At 44.9% G+C, this 18,885-nt stretch overlaps 1 protein-coding gene across 4 annotated transcripts in view; it reads right to left on the minus strand.

The window, feature by feature from the left end:
- LOC149467463 (transient receptor potential cation channel subfamily M member 2-like) overlaps nt 1-18,885 on the minus strand; it is a 249,266-nt gene that overhangs the window by 37,148 nt on the left and 193,233 nt on the right. For all 4 annotated transcript variants that reach the window (XR_016311927.1, XM_089671622.1, XM_089671619.1 and 1 more), the window contains exons 25-31: nt 16,939-16,993; nt 12,192-12,264; nt 11,961-12,118; nt 8,001-8,077; nt 5,215-5,310; nt 1,975-2,061; nt 372-477 (exon numbers count right to left, since the gene is read on the minus strand). Coding sequence is in view for 3 of the 4 variants with exons in the window: in XM_089671622.1 (XP_089527748.1) it covers nt 372-477; nt 1,975-2,061; nt 5,215-5,310; nt 8,001-8,077; nt 11,961-12,118; nt 12,192-12,264; nt 16,939-16,993 (652 nt within the window). In the remaining variant the exon portion in view is untranslated. The remainder of the gene's footprint in view (nt 1-371; nt 478-1,974; nt 2,062-5,214; nt 5,311-8,000; nt 8,078-11,960; nt 12,119-12,191; nt 12,265-16,938; nt 16,994-18,885) is intronic.

Genomic DNA, 18,885 nt, shown 5'->3' on the forward strand with positions numbered 1-18,885 from the left:
GTACCCAGAGAAGTGATATAACCCTCTTGGGGAAAAGGTTCTTTGTAACCCCAAGAAGGGGATCTCCCTGGTCCTGGGTTCATAGTGGGTGGGAAAGAGGCTGGCCCCCAGGCCACCTCAGGAGCCCAATTCGCGGTGGTTTCCGTGACAGGTGCAAAAATTCCAGGAAATGGTACATAATCCAGAGACAATGCCTTCTAACATCAGTCATCCAGGAGGTTCAGCCATAATTCCACAGAATGACATGTAATACTCTATGTAAACATGAGTGCCCAAACACCAACCTAAGACCAAACAGCCCATTGGTATACATTTTTTCCTCCATCATTACTGTGAGCGATGATAATTATTAGCATACTTTTTTCCCTTACCCCCGGTAATGACCAAAGCTCATTTCCTCTCCACCTCACTACCAGAACTTCCAGAATATTCTTGGATGCTGTCTGGTTGAGGCCGCTGGCTGAGCCGGTGCTCCACCTAGCAATGCAGTCAAAAGATGAATCAGTAAATGCAGTCACATTGCAAAATGATTGCCAAAAACAAGAATGTTAGATACTCTAAAAAGATGCAGTGTACCCTAGGAGCCACTAACATGACGTCTGTTTTGGGACCTCTTACAGCCTGCACAGAGATATGTATTCTGTACAGAGATACTGCATATTGTCCTTTGTACTGTGCTTACTCTGTGCTCTGTCCTGACAATTTTCTGCTGCCTTGCTGTGTCCTTTATACCATCTGATCCATCATCTCCACAGGCCTACTCTGTTCTCTGTGCTGTCCAACTTTATCCTCTATGCTGTCCTGCTCTGTCCTCTGTACTGTCTAATCTGCCTTCTGGGCTGTTCTGCTCTGTCATTTGTACTGTGTACTCTGCCTTCTTTGTTGTCCTGCTCTATCCTGTCTACTGTGCTGCTGTGTCCTCTGTACTGTCTACCCAGCCCTATGTGCTGCCCTGTTATGTCCTCTATGCTATCCTGCTGTGTCCTCTGTCCTGTCCTGCTGTGTCCTTTGTCCTGCTGTGTCCTCTGTACTGTCTACCCAGCCCTCTGTGTTGCCCTGCTGTGTCCTCTGTACTGTCTACTCTGTCATCTATGCTGCCCCGCTGTGTCCTCTGTACTGTCTTCTCTGTCTTCTGTGCTACCCGGCTGTGTCATCTGTATTGTCTACTCTGTCTTCTGTGCTGTCCTGCTGTGTCATCTGTACTGTCTACTCTGTCATCTATGCTGTCCTGTTGTGTCCTCTGTGTTGCCCTGCTGTGTCCTCTGTGTGGCCCTGCTATGTCCTCTGTACTGTCCTGCTGTGTTCTCTGTGTTGCCCTACTGTGTCCTCTGTACTGTGCTGTTGTGTCCTCTGTACTGTCTACTCTGTCTTTTGAGCTGTTCTGCTGTGTCCTCTTTACTGTCTACTCTTCCTTTTGTGCTGTGCTACTCAGCCCTCGGTGCTGTTCTGCTTTGTCCTCAATACTGTCTACTTTGCCTTCTGTCCTTTCCTGCTCTGCTACCTGTGCTAACCTGCTGTGTCCTCTGTATTGTTTGCTCTGCCTCTGTGCTGTCCTGCTGTGTCCCTTGTACTGTCTGCTCCATCGATTGTACTGTCCTACTGTGTCCCCTGTACTGTCTGCCCCACCTACTGTACTGTCATGCAGTGTCCTCTGCACTGTCTACTCTGCCTTTGTGCTGTCCTGCTTTGTCCCCTATACTGTCTGCTCCATCAATTGTACTGTCCTGCTGTGTCTTCTGTACTATCTACTCTGCCCTCTGTGCTGTTCTGCTCTGCCCTCTGTGCTGTTCTGCTCTACCACCTGTGAGCTCCTGCTCAGCCCTCTGTGTTGTACTATTACACCCTACTCAATCCTCTCTGTGTTTTCCTATTCAATCCTCTGTACTGTCCTGCTCATTTCTCAGTTCTGAGATGCACATCTAGTCATCAACTGTACAGAAAAGGGTATAAGAAATAAACATTATTGCTGCTCACCGTGTAAGTACAGGATGCAAAGAATGGTTTGGCCCAAACCAACGCATATTCCCGATTCCTTTCAGTCCAGTTCGTCCCATTGGGTTTCTGCATAAAGTGACAAGATTTCCTTTTTAAGCACAGACTGTACTTGGTCCTGTTGTTTTTCATTCTAGTGATGAGGGCAGAGGAAAATCCTTATCCAGTTACTACACCAGAGAGAACTCTACATATGAATTCCAGCATTAGGGAAGTTTGTGGGCTTCTTTTGAGCAACAAGGACTTTTTAATTCATATCATTGGGCCATATAAGCCATCATTTATACTCTGAGGAAGCTAGAGGAAAACTCATATCAGGACTATTCTTCAGGAAGATAATGCATCTAAACCATCATGGCTGCTACTTCTGCTCCCTGGACTCTGGTCTACTGCAAGTGAACTCAATCTTTCCAAAACTGAGCTCTTAGTATTCCCCCCAGCCCGTGCCCCCCCCCCCCCCTGACTTCTCCATCAAGATTAACAATACAACCATCAGTCCCTCCCCTCATGCCAGGGTACTAGGTGTCATCCTAGACTCCCATCTGTCCTTTCAGCCCCAAATCCAATCACTGTCCAAATCTTGTAGACTTCACCTTAACATCTAAAGATACGCCCGTTCCTAACCTCGGAAACCACTAAGCAACTTATTCACTCCCTTGTTATACTGTATCTCGCCTTGACTATTGTAACTCCCTCCTCATTGGCCGACCTCATCGCAGGCTATCCCCTCTTCAGTCCATCATGAATGCTGCTGCCAGAATCATCCACCTTACTAACTGTTCTGTATCAGCCACCCCTCTCTGCCAATCCTTCCACTGGTTTCCACTCAGTGTCCTCCATCCTTCTCTGCCAATCCCTCCACTGGCCTCCACTCAGTGTCCTCCATCCCTCTCTGCCAATCCCTCCACTGGCCTCCACTCAGTGTCCTCTACCTCTCTCTGCCAATCCCTCCACTGGCCTCCACTCAGTGTCCTCTACCTCTCTCTGCCAATCCCTCCACTGGCCTCCACTCAGTGTCCTCCATCTCTCTCTGCCAATCCCTCCACTGGCTCCCAATCAGTGTCCTCCACCCCTCTCTGCCAATTCCTCCACTGGCCTCCACTCAGTGTCCTCTACCTCTCTCTTCCAATCCCTCCACTGGCCTCCACTCAGTGTCCTCCATCTCTCTGCCAATCCCTCCACTGGCTTCCCATTGCCCAACGGATAAAATTCAAAACATTAACAATAACATATAAAGCCGTTTATAACTCTGCCCCAAATTACATCACCAATCTTGTCTCCAAATATCACCCAAACCGTACTCTCCGCTCCTTGCTCGACCTCCTGCTTTCTAGCTCCCTTGTCTCCTCCTCCCATGCTCATCTCCAGGACTTCTCCAGAGCTTCCCCATCCTCTGGAACTCTCTACCCCAATTTATCAGACTATCGCCTACTCTGCTCACTTTTAGGCTATCTCTGAAAACCTATCTCTTCAGGGAAGCCTATCCTGCCCTCATCTAATAATGGAATCTTCTATTCTTCCTACCAGTCCATCCCTCACAGTTACTACCTTTTGTACCACTAGCCCCTCCCTCCTAGATTGTAAACTCCAAGGAGCAGGGCTCTCCTATCCCTCTTGTATTGAACTGTATTGTTGCTGTATTGTCTCCCGTTATATTATAAATTGCTGAGCAAACTGTTGGCGCCATAAATCCTGTATAATAATAATAATAATAACGTGAAGGAATTATCTGCCACTAATTCTCTGTAATAAGGACAGAAAGAATTTCAAAAACCCTCTGAAGAGACTCAGCCATCAGTGGAACCGCATTACATGCTGATGGAGGCTATGTATAAATGGAGAAAAATCAATATTGAAATATCAGTTCTGATCACAAGCAAATCTACAAATTATAGGGCCCCATAACAGAATGTTAACGTGAGACACAAACATTTCAAAGTGGCCCATTATACTGGTTTCAGGATAAAGATCCCCGTTACAATGGTAGTAGGTGGCAAAACCCATGTTACTTTGATGGTAAATGGTGAAGGTTCATATAGGTTTGTGGTAATGACATAGTTCCTTGTCAGCAGCAAAGCCTCCTTTACATGCTTAGTGGCAGAGACCCCTTTTGGTTGATGGCTTCCACATGGACCATCATTGTAAAGGGGAAGTCCCTTTAAGTTAGTTGTCATTTTGGTAGCCCTTGTTATATCGGTGGTCATTGGTGAAGCCTCCTACATATTGGTGGTTTGTGGCAAAGCCCTGATAATGTTGGAGAACAGTGGCAAAACCCTTTTCATAATGGTAGTCCATGGCAAAGCCAATAATTTTGCTGATCAGCATTGAATTCCTCTCTTTTTATTGATGATCAGTAACAAAACACCCATTACATTGATTGTTAGTAGTGAAGCCCTTGTTACATTGGAGGTAAGTGGTGAAGCCTTCATTACATTAGTGGTCAGTAACTATGCCCCCCGTTACCTTGATGGTCAGTGGCAAAGTCTTATTGGTGGTCAGTGGAGACATCACAATTAGATTAGTAATGAGTGGATAGTGATGATGGCTCCATGACATTGGTAGTCATTGACTAAGCCCTGGTATATTGTTTGACATTGACAGTGCCAAAGTCCCTATGACGTTGGTGGTCAGTGGTCAGTAATAAAACCCTGGTACACTGTTGATTAAGGGTGAAGCCACTATTACAATGATTGTAAGTAGCAAACCTGAAAGTAGTCATCTTCTCTGAAGCCCTTGTCTTTAGTTTGGAGGCATCTTGAGTACTAGTCACAAGTGGGTGAGTGCTTTGCTCTGACTAGTGCCTGCCATCTCTGCTTTGCTCTGACTAGTGCCTGCCCTCTCTTGGGCTCTGTACAATCAACATCAACAAATGTCACTTTTATCTTTTTTTGCATTTATCATTTTTACATACTGTACAGCAGGGGTGGACTGACAACTTATGGGGCCCCTGGGCAATAGGGGATCATGGGGCCCCTGTGTCCTCGCCCACACTCAAACCACACCCAAAAAAGCCTATGAAAGGTTCCAGGGGCATCTCATGGGGCGCCTTACTGACCCCGGGCCCTCGGGTAGTGCCCAAGTTTCCGAATGGTCAGTCCGCCCCTGCTGTACAGTATTTGAGGTCAGGGGGTCCACCAGAAACCCATCAGGGAGGTCAGTGAATGGGGTAGGTACAGATCTGCCCTAAATGACAGAAGGCAGCATAAAACATATTGGACTTACAAGGGCAAACCATCCTTGACTGTATAGATGCCACAGCAGCTGCGGAAGTCATAGAGGCCATCTATAACATTGTACTGACGGCTCTTCTGCTCCATCCTGGATTCACAAGGGATAAAAAGAGAACACAGGTTAAGTGCAGAGGCTGTACACAGGAAAAGAACTCTTGAATCTCCATCTATATAATTATTCTGAGACATTCTAACTAATAATTTGCTCTGTGATGCCCTCTATTAATTATACGGAGAAATAAATTCTCCATTCCTCAATATATGAATGCAGACAGCACAGCAGATGTCCATATTGTATTTAGTGCTGTATGGATTTGTGAGTACAGCATTTATTTTGTATATTTTATCACCATTCGGGTCATGGTAAAACTACATGTGAAATAAGCTCTATGCCCAAAAGTGTGCAGGCATATGAACTCCACACCTGTATTGGCTTGTTGGAAATCCTATTCTGAAACCATAGGCATTTTTATGGAGTCGGTCCTCCTTTGCACCAACAGCTTTCATTTTCCTGGGAAGGTTTCTATAAGACTTTGGAGTGTGTCTGTGGGAATTTGTACTGATGGGACCAAAAGAGCATTTGTTGGTCATTTACTGATGTTGTATGAGAAGACTTGACCCACAATTGGTGTTTCAGTTTGTTCCAAAGGTGTTCAGTAGGGTTGAAGTCAGGCCACGCCAGGATGGGGCCCCCGGGCTATATGGGATCATGGGGCCCCTGTGTCCTTGCCCAAACTCAAAAAAGCCAACGAAAAAGGTACCAGGGGCATCTCCAGGGGCCCCCTACTGACCCCGGGCCCTCGGGAAGTGCCCGAGTTTCCAAATGGTCAGTCCGCCCCTGGGCCACGTGAGTTCCTCCACAACAAACTTGTCAAACCATGTCTTTAAGGAGCTGGCTGTGCACACAGGGGCACAGTCATGCTGGAACAGGAAAAGGCCTTCACCGAACTGTTACCACAAGGGTGGAAGAGCACAATTGTCTACAATGTCCTTGTATGCTGTTGTATTACCAGTACCCTTCACTGGAAACACCTGGATAACTTAGAGGGGGAAGTCAACATACCATTATCCATAATTGGGTGTGATGGTCAACAATGTTAGGCCATATAGTGTATATACTGTATAGCAAGGGTGCTCAAACTTTTGAAAAACAAGGGCCACTGATTCAGAATTTACATTTTTTATTTTGAATAGCATGATGAACATCTTCCTCCTGAGGCCGCTGAATGCCAGAGGAAGGGAGGAAGAGATGGAGATGATGTCTTTTGGCGGTTGCAGGAGGAAAATGGAAAGGATCGGTTCCTGTGTATACCACCCCTGCCATCCCTCCTCACCAAGTATAAAACAGAAAGTGACAGGGAGGCCGCATGGGCCCCTTGGAGCATGGGGCGGGATTGCCAATGTGACCCCAGACACTACACAAGTGGTTGGGGGGGGGGATTTCATCTATGGGGTTTTAAAACCCCCCAAATTGCAAATTTAAACACGCCCTTACTGTCCTGAGCCCCCTAAAAGTCTGCTTTCACACTGATGTGCTGTGGTCCACTGTAGTGCACCTTCAGCTTGCCTGTAGGTTAGCAGCACTTTGCCATAGCATGACACCTGCAGGTTATAACAGAAGTCTATGGCTCAGTTCAGCTAACCTGCAGGAAAGCCGAAGGTGCACTGCGCTGCACCCACAGATCAGTGTGAAAGCAGCCTAATAGGGCGGCACAGTGGCTCAGTGGTTAGTACTTCTGCCTGGCAGTACTAGAGTCATTGGTTCAAATCCCAACCACAGCACCACCTGCCTGGAGTTTGCATGTTCTCCCTGTGCCTGCATGGGTTTCCTCCAGGCACTCCAGTTTCCTCCCACACTCCAAAGTACATGACAAGTTAATTGGCTCCTGTCTAAATTGGCCCTAGTATGTGTATGTATGAATGTGAGTTAGGGACCTTAGATTGTACACCCCTTGAGGGTTAGGGACTGATGTGAATGTACAATATACATGTAAAGCACTGCATAAATTGACGGCGCTATATAAGTACCTGAAATAAATAATAGTTGTTAACCCTTTGATAAGTGCTGATATGCCCATAGCAAAAGCGCAATTAATGTGGTATTAAATATACGGACCTTCTTTTCCTCTTCCAGCTTCTGCTGGCATTCCTTTCCATCTCCAGGATGCTAGAAAAGTCCCAGACAAAGGGCACTTGGTCTCCCTCCGCCTGGAACAGGAGCTGGCATTACTGTTCCCTCCATGGCCACCTGCTTCCTCCACTGCTGGCTCGATGCCCTCTACGACGGCGAGTCGGCAAGCCCAGATCAGGTCAATGGGTTGCCAATCCCATGCGTGCGCTCCCATAGTTTGAGGCCAAGGGCCACATCAGAGGGCTCCGAGGGTCTCGTGGCCTGTGGACCACAGTTTAAACACCCCTGCTGTATAGTGTTTATGGATACTAATATTTCAGTGTGCCTTGTGTCATATTATTCATATTTCATGAAGTCTTGTACGCTGGCTAAATTCTCTATATTTTTCTCCTGCTATATATTCTTAATATTAGTGTATGCTTTGGATATTTCGATTATTGTATTCTTTTCAGCAATTTGCTTTGTGTCTCTTATCACATAATGTTTATTTAAAACCTTTATGCTTTTCATTGTGTCAAATTTCTGTCTGTCCCTATTGATCTCAACAGAAAGAGAATCAATTTTCTTCTGAATTTACCAAAATTTGTGTTTTATTCTTTTTCTCTCTGTAAATGGGAGTGGTAAAATGCTAAAAATAAATGACTTACTCAGTTTTGGGGTCATACTCCCCACGGTCAATCCTCTCGGCATGGTACAGGAGAGGATTATATCCTGGGAATTCCACCTGTGGATGATATACAGGGTAAACTAATCACTTTCATACCCAGAACCTTTTTCATGATCACTACTTTGTCCACTTTTGTGTTGCTGTCTTTCTCTGGTAGTCTTTCATGTACCCTAATAGTGATGGGTCGAACACTCCCCTGTTTGGTTTGTGGTCGAACATTCGAACCTAACGCAAGTTCGACCACAAACTTTGAACAGGGACAATTCACTAAGCGGCAGTGGAGTCCTGAGGCAGGTGCGGGGAGTGGGGCCCGCACCGGGTGACACCGACCGCATGGGGTGACACCAGACCCGCTCCACGAAAAGGTAAGTTATAAAGCAAGCCGACGATCCCCGTAAGATGGATCCGATCCATCCTGCGGGGATTGTCAGCTTTCTTTACAACTTACCTTTACTTGGAGCGGGTCCGGTGTCACCCTGTATAGGTTGCATGCCGGCAATCCCCGTATCCTGCCGGGATCATCGGCATGCAACCTATACGGGGTGACACCGGACCCGCTCCAAGAAAAGGTAAGTTGTAAAGAAAGCCGAAGATCCCCGCAGGATGGAACGGATCTGCAGATTGAGCAAAATGGATCGGAGTCTCATACCAGTATGAGAGTGAGAGCGATACCACCAAATGTAACACTAATGAGTCACATGACACCGGGGAGGGAAAATGGCTAATTGGGCCCAATTTGGACCTTGTCACTTAGGGGTGGACTCACTTTTGTTGCCAGTGGTTTAGACATTAATGGCGGTGTGTTGAGTTATTTTGAGGGGACAGAAAATTTACATGTTATACAAGCTGTACACTGACTACGTCACATTGTAGCAAAGTGTCATTTCTTCAGTGTTGTCACATGAAAAGAGAGAATCAAATATTTACAAAAATGTGAGGGGGGACTCACTTCTGGGAGATACTGTGTGTGCATATATATATATATATATATATATATATATATATGTGTGTGTGTGTGTTTATATATGTATATATGTGTGTGTGTGTATATATATATATATATATATATATATATATATATGTATGTATATGTGTGTATGTATATATGTATATATGTATATACAGGTGAAACTCGAAAAATTAGAATATCGCGCAAAAGGTCATTTATTTCAGTGCAGCAACTTAAAAGGTGAAACTAATATATGAGATAGACTCATTACATGCAAAGCAAGATAGTTCAAGCCGTGATTTGTCATAATTGGGATGATTATGGCTTACAGCTCATGAAAACCCCAAATCCACAATCTCAGAAAATGAGAATATTGTGAAAAGGTGCAATATTCTCGGCTCAAAGTGTCCCACTCTAATCAGCTAATTAAGCCATAACACCTGCAAAGGGTTCCTGAGCCTTTAAATGGTCTCTCAGTCTGGTTCAGTAGGAATCACAATCATGGGAAAGACTGCTGACCTGACAGTTGTGCAGAAAACCATCATTGACACCCTCCATAAGGAGGGAAAGCCTCAAAAGGGAATTCCAAAAGAAGTTGGATGTTCCCAAAGTGCTGTATCAAAGCACATTAATAGAAAGTTATGTGGAAGGGAAAAGTGTGGAAGAAAAAGGTGCACAAGCAGCAGGGATGACTGCAGCCTGGAGAGGATTGTCAGGAAAAGGCCATTCAAAAGTGTTGGGGACTTTCACAAGGAGTGGACTGAGGCTGGAGTCAATGCATCAAGAGCCACCACACACAGTATATATATATACAGTATATATATATATTGCATGTTGAAATGCGTTTTAGCCCCTGTGCTGCCCATGCATGCTGTGTTTTTGGTGACAGCTGTGGGTGGATGGGGTGGAGGCGTGCATTTTGGAGCACAGTGTTGCAGCAGTGGCTGTCAGAGTGACCATGAAGTCATTGGCTGCTGGTTGCCATCCACTGAAAGGTGCTTTCATTGAAGGGGCACTCTACCCTCCCTACCCCTGTGCCCAGGGCAGTTGCCCCTTCTGCCCACACCTTGTCCTGGCCCTGAAGGTCAGTAAGTAGCTGGAGATCAGGAGGGCTAAAGAAGATACTGAAGATGGTTGATCCCGATAGTATCTGATTGCCTCCCCATCAAGCTGACAGCTCAGTCCTGCAGCCTACACTCCCACTCTGTAGACGGAGCACAGCACCTGACTGTCACAGGGCTCTGAGGATTATATAGGGATTGGCCCCATCTTCCTCCACAATCTGACTGAACTATCAGTTTGACTGATCGGGTCCTGCTTTGCTTCCATTTATAAATCAATGGTCCTATTGTAGCTTTCATTCATAAATTACGGTTACTGCTTTCATTTTTAGCAAACCCCTTTTTTCATTGTTGCTGATTTTATTTTGTTTGTATGTAAATTTTCAACTTTTTTGGTGTTTTTAGCACCAAATCTGTTTGTAGCAGAAACATGATTTGAGCACCTTTAGGCCTCTTACACACTGCAGCTTGAAAAAGCTCAGTGAGCATTTTTTTACTGATCTAAAATGCAGCCCATATTCTTAAGTTAAAAAAAAAAAAATAATAATAATATTTGTATTCCTGTCAGTATTTTGTGCCGTTGCACACAAATGCACGCATGAGCACACATGCCAGTGGTTTTTGCCTAGAAATGTATTGTGCATGGAAATGCGCATAGTGCAAATCAATACGGGCAAAACAAAAAACACAAGAAATTACGTCCAGAATGCTGATGCTCAAACATCAGTACAGTATGCAAGATGCCATATAAAAGAGACAAATCAGAGAATAACATTTGTAGTTAACCCCAGTTAGTTGTTTTAAACCTAGCATTTGTCATTTTAGTAATTGGAAATGTAGTCATTTTAGTAGTTTGCAATTTGTAAAATTTGTCATTTTAGTAATTTGTAAAATGTGTAACTTTAGACATTTGGAATCTTAGTCATTTGGAATTTGTAAAATATGTAGTTTTAGTAATTTATAATTTTAGCAATTTGTAAAAATTTTTAACTTTCATCAGTTGTACTTTTAGTAATTTGTGGCTATTGTAATTTTAGTCTTTTGTAAAAATGTGTGATTTTAGCAATTTTAGTAACTAGTAATTTAGGAATTTTGTCATTTTAGTAAGTTGTAATTTTAGTAATTTATAATTTGTAAAACTTGTCATTTTAGTCATTTGTAAAATTGGCAAAATTGAGATTTTATTAATTTTAATAACTTGTAATCTAGGAATTTTGTCATTAGTAATTTTACTAAGCTGTAATTTTAGTAATTTGTAAAAATTTGTAATTTTAGTAACTAGTAATATAGAAATTTGGTAATTTTAGTAAGTTGTAATTTTAGTAATTTGTAAAATTTTAGATTTTATTAATTTTAGTAACTTGTAATCTAGGAATTTTGCCGTTTTAGTCATTAGTAATCTTACTAATTAGGAGCTTTTTAGCATATTGTAATTTTAGTAATTTGTAGATATTGTAATTTTAGTCTTTTGTAAAAATTTGTGATTTTAGTAACTAGTAATTTAGGAATTTTGTCATTTTAGTAAGTTGAAATTTTAGTCATTTATAATTTTAGTAATTTGTAAAACTTGTCATTTCAGTAATTTTTAAAATTTGATAAATTGGAGATTTTTGTCATTTTAGTAACTTGTAATCTAGGAATTTTGTCGTTTTAGTAAGTTGTAATTTTAGTAAGTTGTAGTTTTAGTAAGTTGTAATTTTAGCAAGTTGTAATGTTAGTAAGTTGTAATTTTAGCAAGTTGTAATGTTAGTAAGTTGCAATTTTAGTAAGTTGTAATGTTAGTAAATTGTAATTTTAACTACTCTTAGATTTTTTGTTTGTATAATCTCAAATAAAAAATCTTGGGGGTACACTTTGGCATCCTTGCCTTGGGAGCCAGAGAACCTGTCTCCCAAGGCAAAGTCTTCAGAGGTCACTGACAGGTACTCACCTCCCATGGCACAAACTCATCGGGCACTGGGTAGCGGGTTATTTTAGAGTCTGGGTACTGCAGGATCCGAGAGTTGACGTGGTACAGGCAGTCCTTCTCCCCGCTTCCATCTGGGCTTGTTGCAACCGTCTCCTCTGAGTCCTGCGATCTGCGATCATCTGACCGGGAAGACGAGAGATATAATACCAGGAGCCACGTCACATCATAATATCCATAACAGACCAATCTTACCTAATGTCCGCGTCTTACTCCTGGAATCTTTCTCCGTCAGGGCTGAGATGATCCAGTTCAGTTTTTGTGTAGACTGGTCCATATACAACACAAGAAGCCAGTTAGGACGGGCACACACCATACAATTAGACACAATCTCTGTACTATCTCATTTAGATTGACCAAAACAATGTAATATGAAGGGAAACCAAAACAAGCAATTCAGTTTGCATCAAGTGAGACAGAGCCGTTCTCTTAATAGTTGATGGAAGATCTGAAGGAGATTGTAAGTTCAGATTGTATTGTGTGTGGTCAGCTTTAGCGTTACAGGGGCCCAAGACTACTTCTGCTTAAAGGAGACTGACCCCGGCCCTATGTGATTACATTTACAGAGTGGGCTCAAAGCCCCTTTTTGTATAATTTGTATTAAAGTGTTGCTAAACCCACAACAGAACAATCAGTCTGTAGATGCAGTAAACCATGCTTGTTATACTCATTGTGGAACCTAAGGGGTTAGTCCTCCGTATTGTGTGAAAAGGCTGTTTGATCCTGAGTTCTCTGATACTCCCTTTCTTCCAGTGCCCCCCCCCCCCTTATCTCCTGATAATACATATCATGTGGAGACACTCTGCACATGCTCAGTTAGGTGTGTATTGCTAGAGAGGGGTTTTTTTTTGGGGGGGGGGGAGTGCATGTGATCAGCACAGCGTCAATCAGCGATGTCCCCACAGAGATCAGGGGTTCTGCATCCTTCCAGAGCAGACTGAATGGGTGTACCCCTGAGGACGTGTTATTACACGAAACGTGTTGGGTGGAGCCCTATTGCTGAACTCTAGCCATCGCTACTGATGAGCGGCAGCCATTTTGGTACTTTATTTATTTATTTATTTTATTACTCCACGTGGATACGTTTTTATGTTACTTAACATTATTACCTTAAATAAAATACTACACTAAAAGCACCTTTCTGGCTCCTGTGGCTGAGCTATTTCCCCCCAGGATCACCAGGCACCCACCCTGACGGATGGATGACCCCGTAGCTGTCAGCATACCGCTGCACCCCCAGATGTGCAATGTATTATAATCAATGCGCATTATAATTTATGGTCTGGTGAGTGTACATCCGTATCAAGAGTGGATTTCCTTTTACACAGTTACTCTTCACGGATAACTTCACGTGCCAATCACAGGCATTTCTTCAGCTGATATCTTTGCACAGGAGACTTTTTAAATTCACAAATGCTTTGATGAACTTAATTTACTGCATTTTATGTCATCTTGAACTAGTTATATTAATTTTGCACTTTCAGCACTTTACTCACATATGCGTTTAAGTCCCATGCGTTTATGGAATTTGTGACATGCATTTTTTAGCGCTGCACTAATATTTTAGGAATTGAAAACTCCTCCTGCAAGCTTTAACCAGTGCTCTGCTGGACACTGATAGAAGTCACAAAATTGACTGGTCACAAGATTGAGAGGTTTTTTTTTGGGGGGGGGGGGGGGTTTGGGAGAGTGAATGTGATCAGCACAGGGCCAATCAGCACTGTCCACACAGAGATCAGGGGTTCTGCATCCTCCTAGAGCAGTAAGAAAACTCTTCCTACAAGCTTTACCAAGTGCTCGGCTGGACATTGATAGAAGCCACAAGACTGCTCTAACTGCTGATGAGAAAAGGTATTTAGCTGTTAATATTTACTAAAATAATTGCATTTCCATGTTGTGCGTACTGTGGGAGACCAGATATAGTGTATGCAGGGTCCTGGGAGATCGGATATAGTGAATGCAGGGTCCGGGGAGTCCAGATGTAGTGAATGCAGGGTCCGGGGACACCAGATGTAGTGAATGCAGGGTCCTGGGAGATCGGATATAGTGAATGCAGGGTCCGGGGAGACCAGATGTAGTGAATGCAGGGTCCGGGGAGAACGGATATAGTGAATGCAGGGTCCGGGGAGAGTAGATATAGTGTATACAGGGTCCGGGGAGAGCGGATATAGTGAATGCAGGGTCCGGGGAGAGCGGATATAGTGAATGAAGGATCCCGGGAGAGCGGATATAGTGAATGCGGGGTCCGGGGAGAGCGGATATAGTGAATGCACGGTCCGGGGAGAGCGGATATAGTGAATTCAGGGTCCGGGGAGAGCGGATATAGTGAATGCAGGGTCCGGGGAGACCGGATTTAGTGAATGCAGGGTCCTTGGAGAGTGGATATAGTGAATGCAGGGTCCGGGGAGAGTGGATATAGTGTATACAGGGTCCGGGGAGAGCGGATATAGTGAATGCAGGGTCCGGGGAGAGTAGATATAGTGTATACAGGGTCCGGGGAGAGCGGATATAGTGAATGCAGGGTCCGGGGAGAGCGGATATAGTGAATGCAGGGTCCTTGGAGAGCAGATATAGAGAATGCAGGGTCCAGAGAGACCAGATATAGTGAATGCAGGGTCCGGAGAGACCAGATATATTGAATGCGGGGTCCGGGGAGAGCGGATATAGTGAATGCAGGGTTCGGGGAGACCAGATATAGTGAATGCAGGGTCCAGGGAGATCGGACACTGTAGTGGGGTATAAAGGACACTACTGGGGGGGAGAGGGGCAGAGGACAATGCATTGGGGGTTAGAAGACACTACTGTGGGGGTAGGGGGGCAGAGGACACTGCATTGGGGGTACAGGACACTACTGTGGGATGAGGGGGCAGAGGACAAAGCATTGGGGGGGGGCTTTACAGAAAACTACTGTGGGGGAGGGGGGCAGAGGACTCTGCTATGAGGGGGCGGAGGACTCTATTGTGGAGGGTGATGTGAAGGTGGACAGGGGACATTGCTGTGGGGGGTGACGTGAAGGTGGACAGGGGACATTGCTGTGGGGGGTGATGTGAAGGTGGACAAGGGACATTACTGTGGGGGTTGATGTGAAGGTGGACAAGGGACAGTACTATGGGGGGTGATATGAAGGTGGACAAGGGACATTACTGTGGGGGGTGATGTGAAGGTGGACAAGGGACATTACTGTGGGAGGTGATGTGAAGGTGGACAGGGGACATTACTGTGGGGGGTGATGTGAAGGTGGACAGGGGACATTACTGTGGGGGGTGATGTGAAGGTGGAAAGGGGACATTGCTGTGGGGGGTGATGTGAAGGTGGACATATGACACTACTGTAGGAGGTGATGTGAAGGTGGACAGGGGACATTACTGTGGTAGGTGATGTGAAGGTGGACAGGGGACATTACTGTGGGGGGTGATGTGAAGGTGGAGATATGACATTACTGTGGGGGATGATGTGAAGGTGGACAGGGGACATTACTGTGGGGGGTGATGTGAAGGTGGACAGGGGACATTACTATGGGAGGTGATGTGAAGGTGGATAGAGAACATTGCTGTGGGGGGTGATGTGAAGGTCAACAGAGGACATTACTGTGGGGGGGTGATGTGAAGGTGAACAGAGGACATTACTGTGGGGGGTGATGTGAAGGTGAACAGAGGACATTACTGTGGGGGGTGATGTGAAGGTGAACAGAGGACATTACTGTGGGGGGTGATGTGAAGGTGAACAGAGGACCACGGGCGGACTGACAACTCATGGGGCCCCCGGGCAATAGGGGATCATGGGGCCCCTGTGTCCTTGCCCAAACTCAAAAAAGCCTATGAAAAAGGTACCAGGGGCATCTCATGGGGCCCCCTATTGACACCGAGCCCTCGGGCAGTGCCCAAGTTTCCAAATGGTCAGTCCGCCCCTGCAGAGGACATTACTGTGGGGGGTGATGTGAAGGTGGACAGAGGACATTACTGTGGGAGGTGATGTGAAGGTGGACAAGGGACATTACTGTGGGGGGTGATGTGAAGGTGGACAGGGGACATTACTGTGGGTAGTGATGTGAAGGTGGACAAGGGACATTACTGTGGGAGATATTATGAAGGTGGACAGAGGACATTACTGTGGGGGGAGATATGAAGGTGGACAGAGGACATTACTGTGGGGGGAGATATGAAGGTGGACAGAGGACTTTCCTGTGGGGGGAGATATGAAGGTGGACAGAGGACACTACTGTGGGGGGAGATATGAAGGTGGACAGAGGACTTTACTGTGGGAGGTGATGTGAAGGTGGAGAGGGGACATTACTGTGGGAGGTGATGTGAAGATGGAGAGGGGACATTACTGTGGGAGGTGATGTGAAGGTGCAGAGGAGACATTACTGTGGGAGGTGATGTGAAGGTGGAGAGGGGACATTACTGTGGGAGATATTGTGAAGGTGGACAGAGGACATTACTGTGGGGGGAGATATGAAGATGGACAGAGGACTTTGCTGTGGGAGATATTGTGAAGGGGGACCGAGGACTTTGCAGTGGGAGATATTGTGAAGGGGGACAGAGGACTTTGCTGTGGGAGATATTGTGAAGGGGGACAGAGGACACTACTGTGGGGAGTGATGTGAAGGGGGACAGAGGACACTATTGTGGGGGGTGATGTGAAGGGGGGCAGCTTCCTTTTGCTCAGAGCAATCCATGCGATCTAGGTCACCCAATTGTCGCAATTGTGAGCAAACGTTTGGAACTGTGGATGCTTTCATGTCTAATTTGATATAACTTATTAGCTGCTTCTATCATGGTGAACTTTTCTGTGTGAAAAAAAGGTAAAAAATGTAGTTTGTGTACAGTGTTGCATGGCCGCGTAATTGTCATTAAAAGTGCGACAGTGCTGAAAGCTGAAAATTGTTTGTGGTCAGGAAGGGGGTGAAAGTACTCGGTATTGAAGTGGTTAAGAAATATACCTGCTCTTCCAGAACAGTCAGCTTTTTCTCCAGCAGACACAGCATGGCGGAGACACTGCACCAGACACAAATATGGCACGTCAGGAATACATTATATAACATAAATGTAAAAGCGGTATGATATTACAGATACAGCACTTTTCTTAGTTCAGCAGTCAGGGTAGCAGACAATAATCAAATATTAGAATCTCAATAAACTGCTCCTGAGCCTGGAGATCGAAGTAATTAACACCTAGATGCAGGGGCGGACTGACTATTCCGGCACTGCCCGAGGGCCCAGGGTCAGTAGGGGGCCCCATGAGATGTCCCTGGTACCTTTCATAGATTTATTTGGGTGTGGTTTGAGTGTGGGTGAGGACACAGGGGCCCCATGATCCCCTATTACCCAGGGGCCCCATGAGTTGCCAGTCTGCCCCTGACAGTCTTGTGTGCGAATAATGATGGACTACTGTCCCCTCATCAGACCATTGGCTGCAGAATCAGCAGGGAAACAGGTTATCCACCTAAGGACCAGGCTTTTTCAGGAATTTTGTATAACAATCAGGGTTTTTTTGCTAGAAAATTACGTAGAACTTCCAAACATTATATATTTTTGAAAGCAGAGGCTCTAGATAATAAATTGGTGGGTTTTGCAATTTTTTTATGTCACACGGTATTTGCGCAGTAGTTTTTTAAATACTATTTTTTGGAAAAATACCTTTTGTTTAATTTTAATGCAAAAAAAAAAAAACACGAAACGTAACCTATTTTTTTTTTAAATATAAAAGATGATGTTACACTGAGTAGATAGATACCAAGCATGTCACTCTTTAAAACTATGCACGCCTGTGCAACGGCAATAAACGATGTACATTTTACTATCCATAGGCAACGCTTTAAAAGCCTTTACAGGTTACCACTTTAGATTTACAGAGGAGGTATATTACTAGAATTAGTGCCCATGGCCTGACCTTTGTGGTGATAACTCACATGTGTGGGACGATCACAGTTTGTGTGCGTGTTGGGCCGACACGTGCTTTTGCCTTTGCGTGCAAGCATGTGAATAGGTAGTACTGCATACTCATTGGCTTCCAGATGCCAATAAGCTCCCCGCCCGCAGACCCCCACAACCACAGCCCAGGGTTGTGGAGAAGAGGCCCTTGTATCCATCAACATAGAGACAAGGTGCTTTAGGGAGGAGGAGCACCCCCTGCCCCAAAGCAGCCCCCCATGGCGAGGGCGTGTTGCCTGGTACGGTTAAGGAGGGGGGCGCTCGCTCGCCCCCCCCTTGTTGACCTGCTGGGCTGCATTCTCGGATAAGTGTCTGGTATGGATTTTGGGGGGGACCCCCACGCTATTTCTTTGTTAAAATTTTGGCGTGAGGGGTTCCCCTCAAAATCCATACCAGACCCAAAGGGCCACGTTGTTTTTTTTTGTTTTTTTTTTAATTAAATTGTCAGGCAATGCCGACAATTCTTTTTACTTTCAGCTGTCAGCGGGGAACCCCACTGACAGCTGAAACAATAATGAATGTTTCACTACTAAAATGACTTAATAATATCTCATGCGGTATTTTAGTAACTGAGCGGTATCTTATCACCTCATACCTTATATGTAGTAAGATGCCGCTCAGTAATTTGTTTGCGTTCGAAGTTCACATTCAAACATTCTGTAGGTTTGAATGTGCGACCGTGAATCGAACAGAGGGGTGATCAGCCCATCAGTAGTCACAGGTCACACACCATGGCAAGACTGAGCACAACAAGGTAGATATACTGCATCAACAAGGTAGATACAGGTGAAACTCGAAAAATTAGAATATCGTGTAAAAGTTCATTCATTTCAGTAATGCAACTTAAAAGGTGAAACTAATATATGAGATAGACTCATTACATGCAAAGCAAAATAGTTCAAGCCGTGATTTGTCATCATTGTGATGATTATGGCTTACAGCTCATGAAAACCCCA

Source organism: Staurois parvus, unplaced genomic scaffold, assembly GCF_062004578.1.
Source record: "Staurois parvus isolate SC_StPar_1 unplaced genomic scaffold, SC_StPar_1.0 ptg000109l, whole genome shotgun sequence".
In the NCBI taxonomy this organism is placed as follows: domain Eukaryota; kingdom Metazoa; phylum Chordata; class Amphibia; order Anura; family Ranidae; genus Staurois; species Staurois parvus.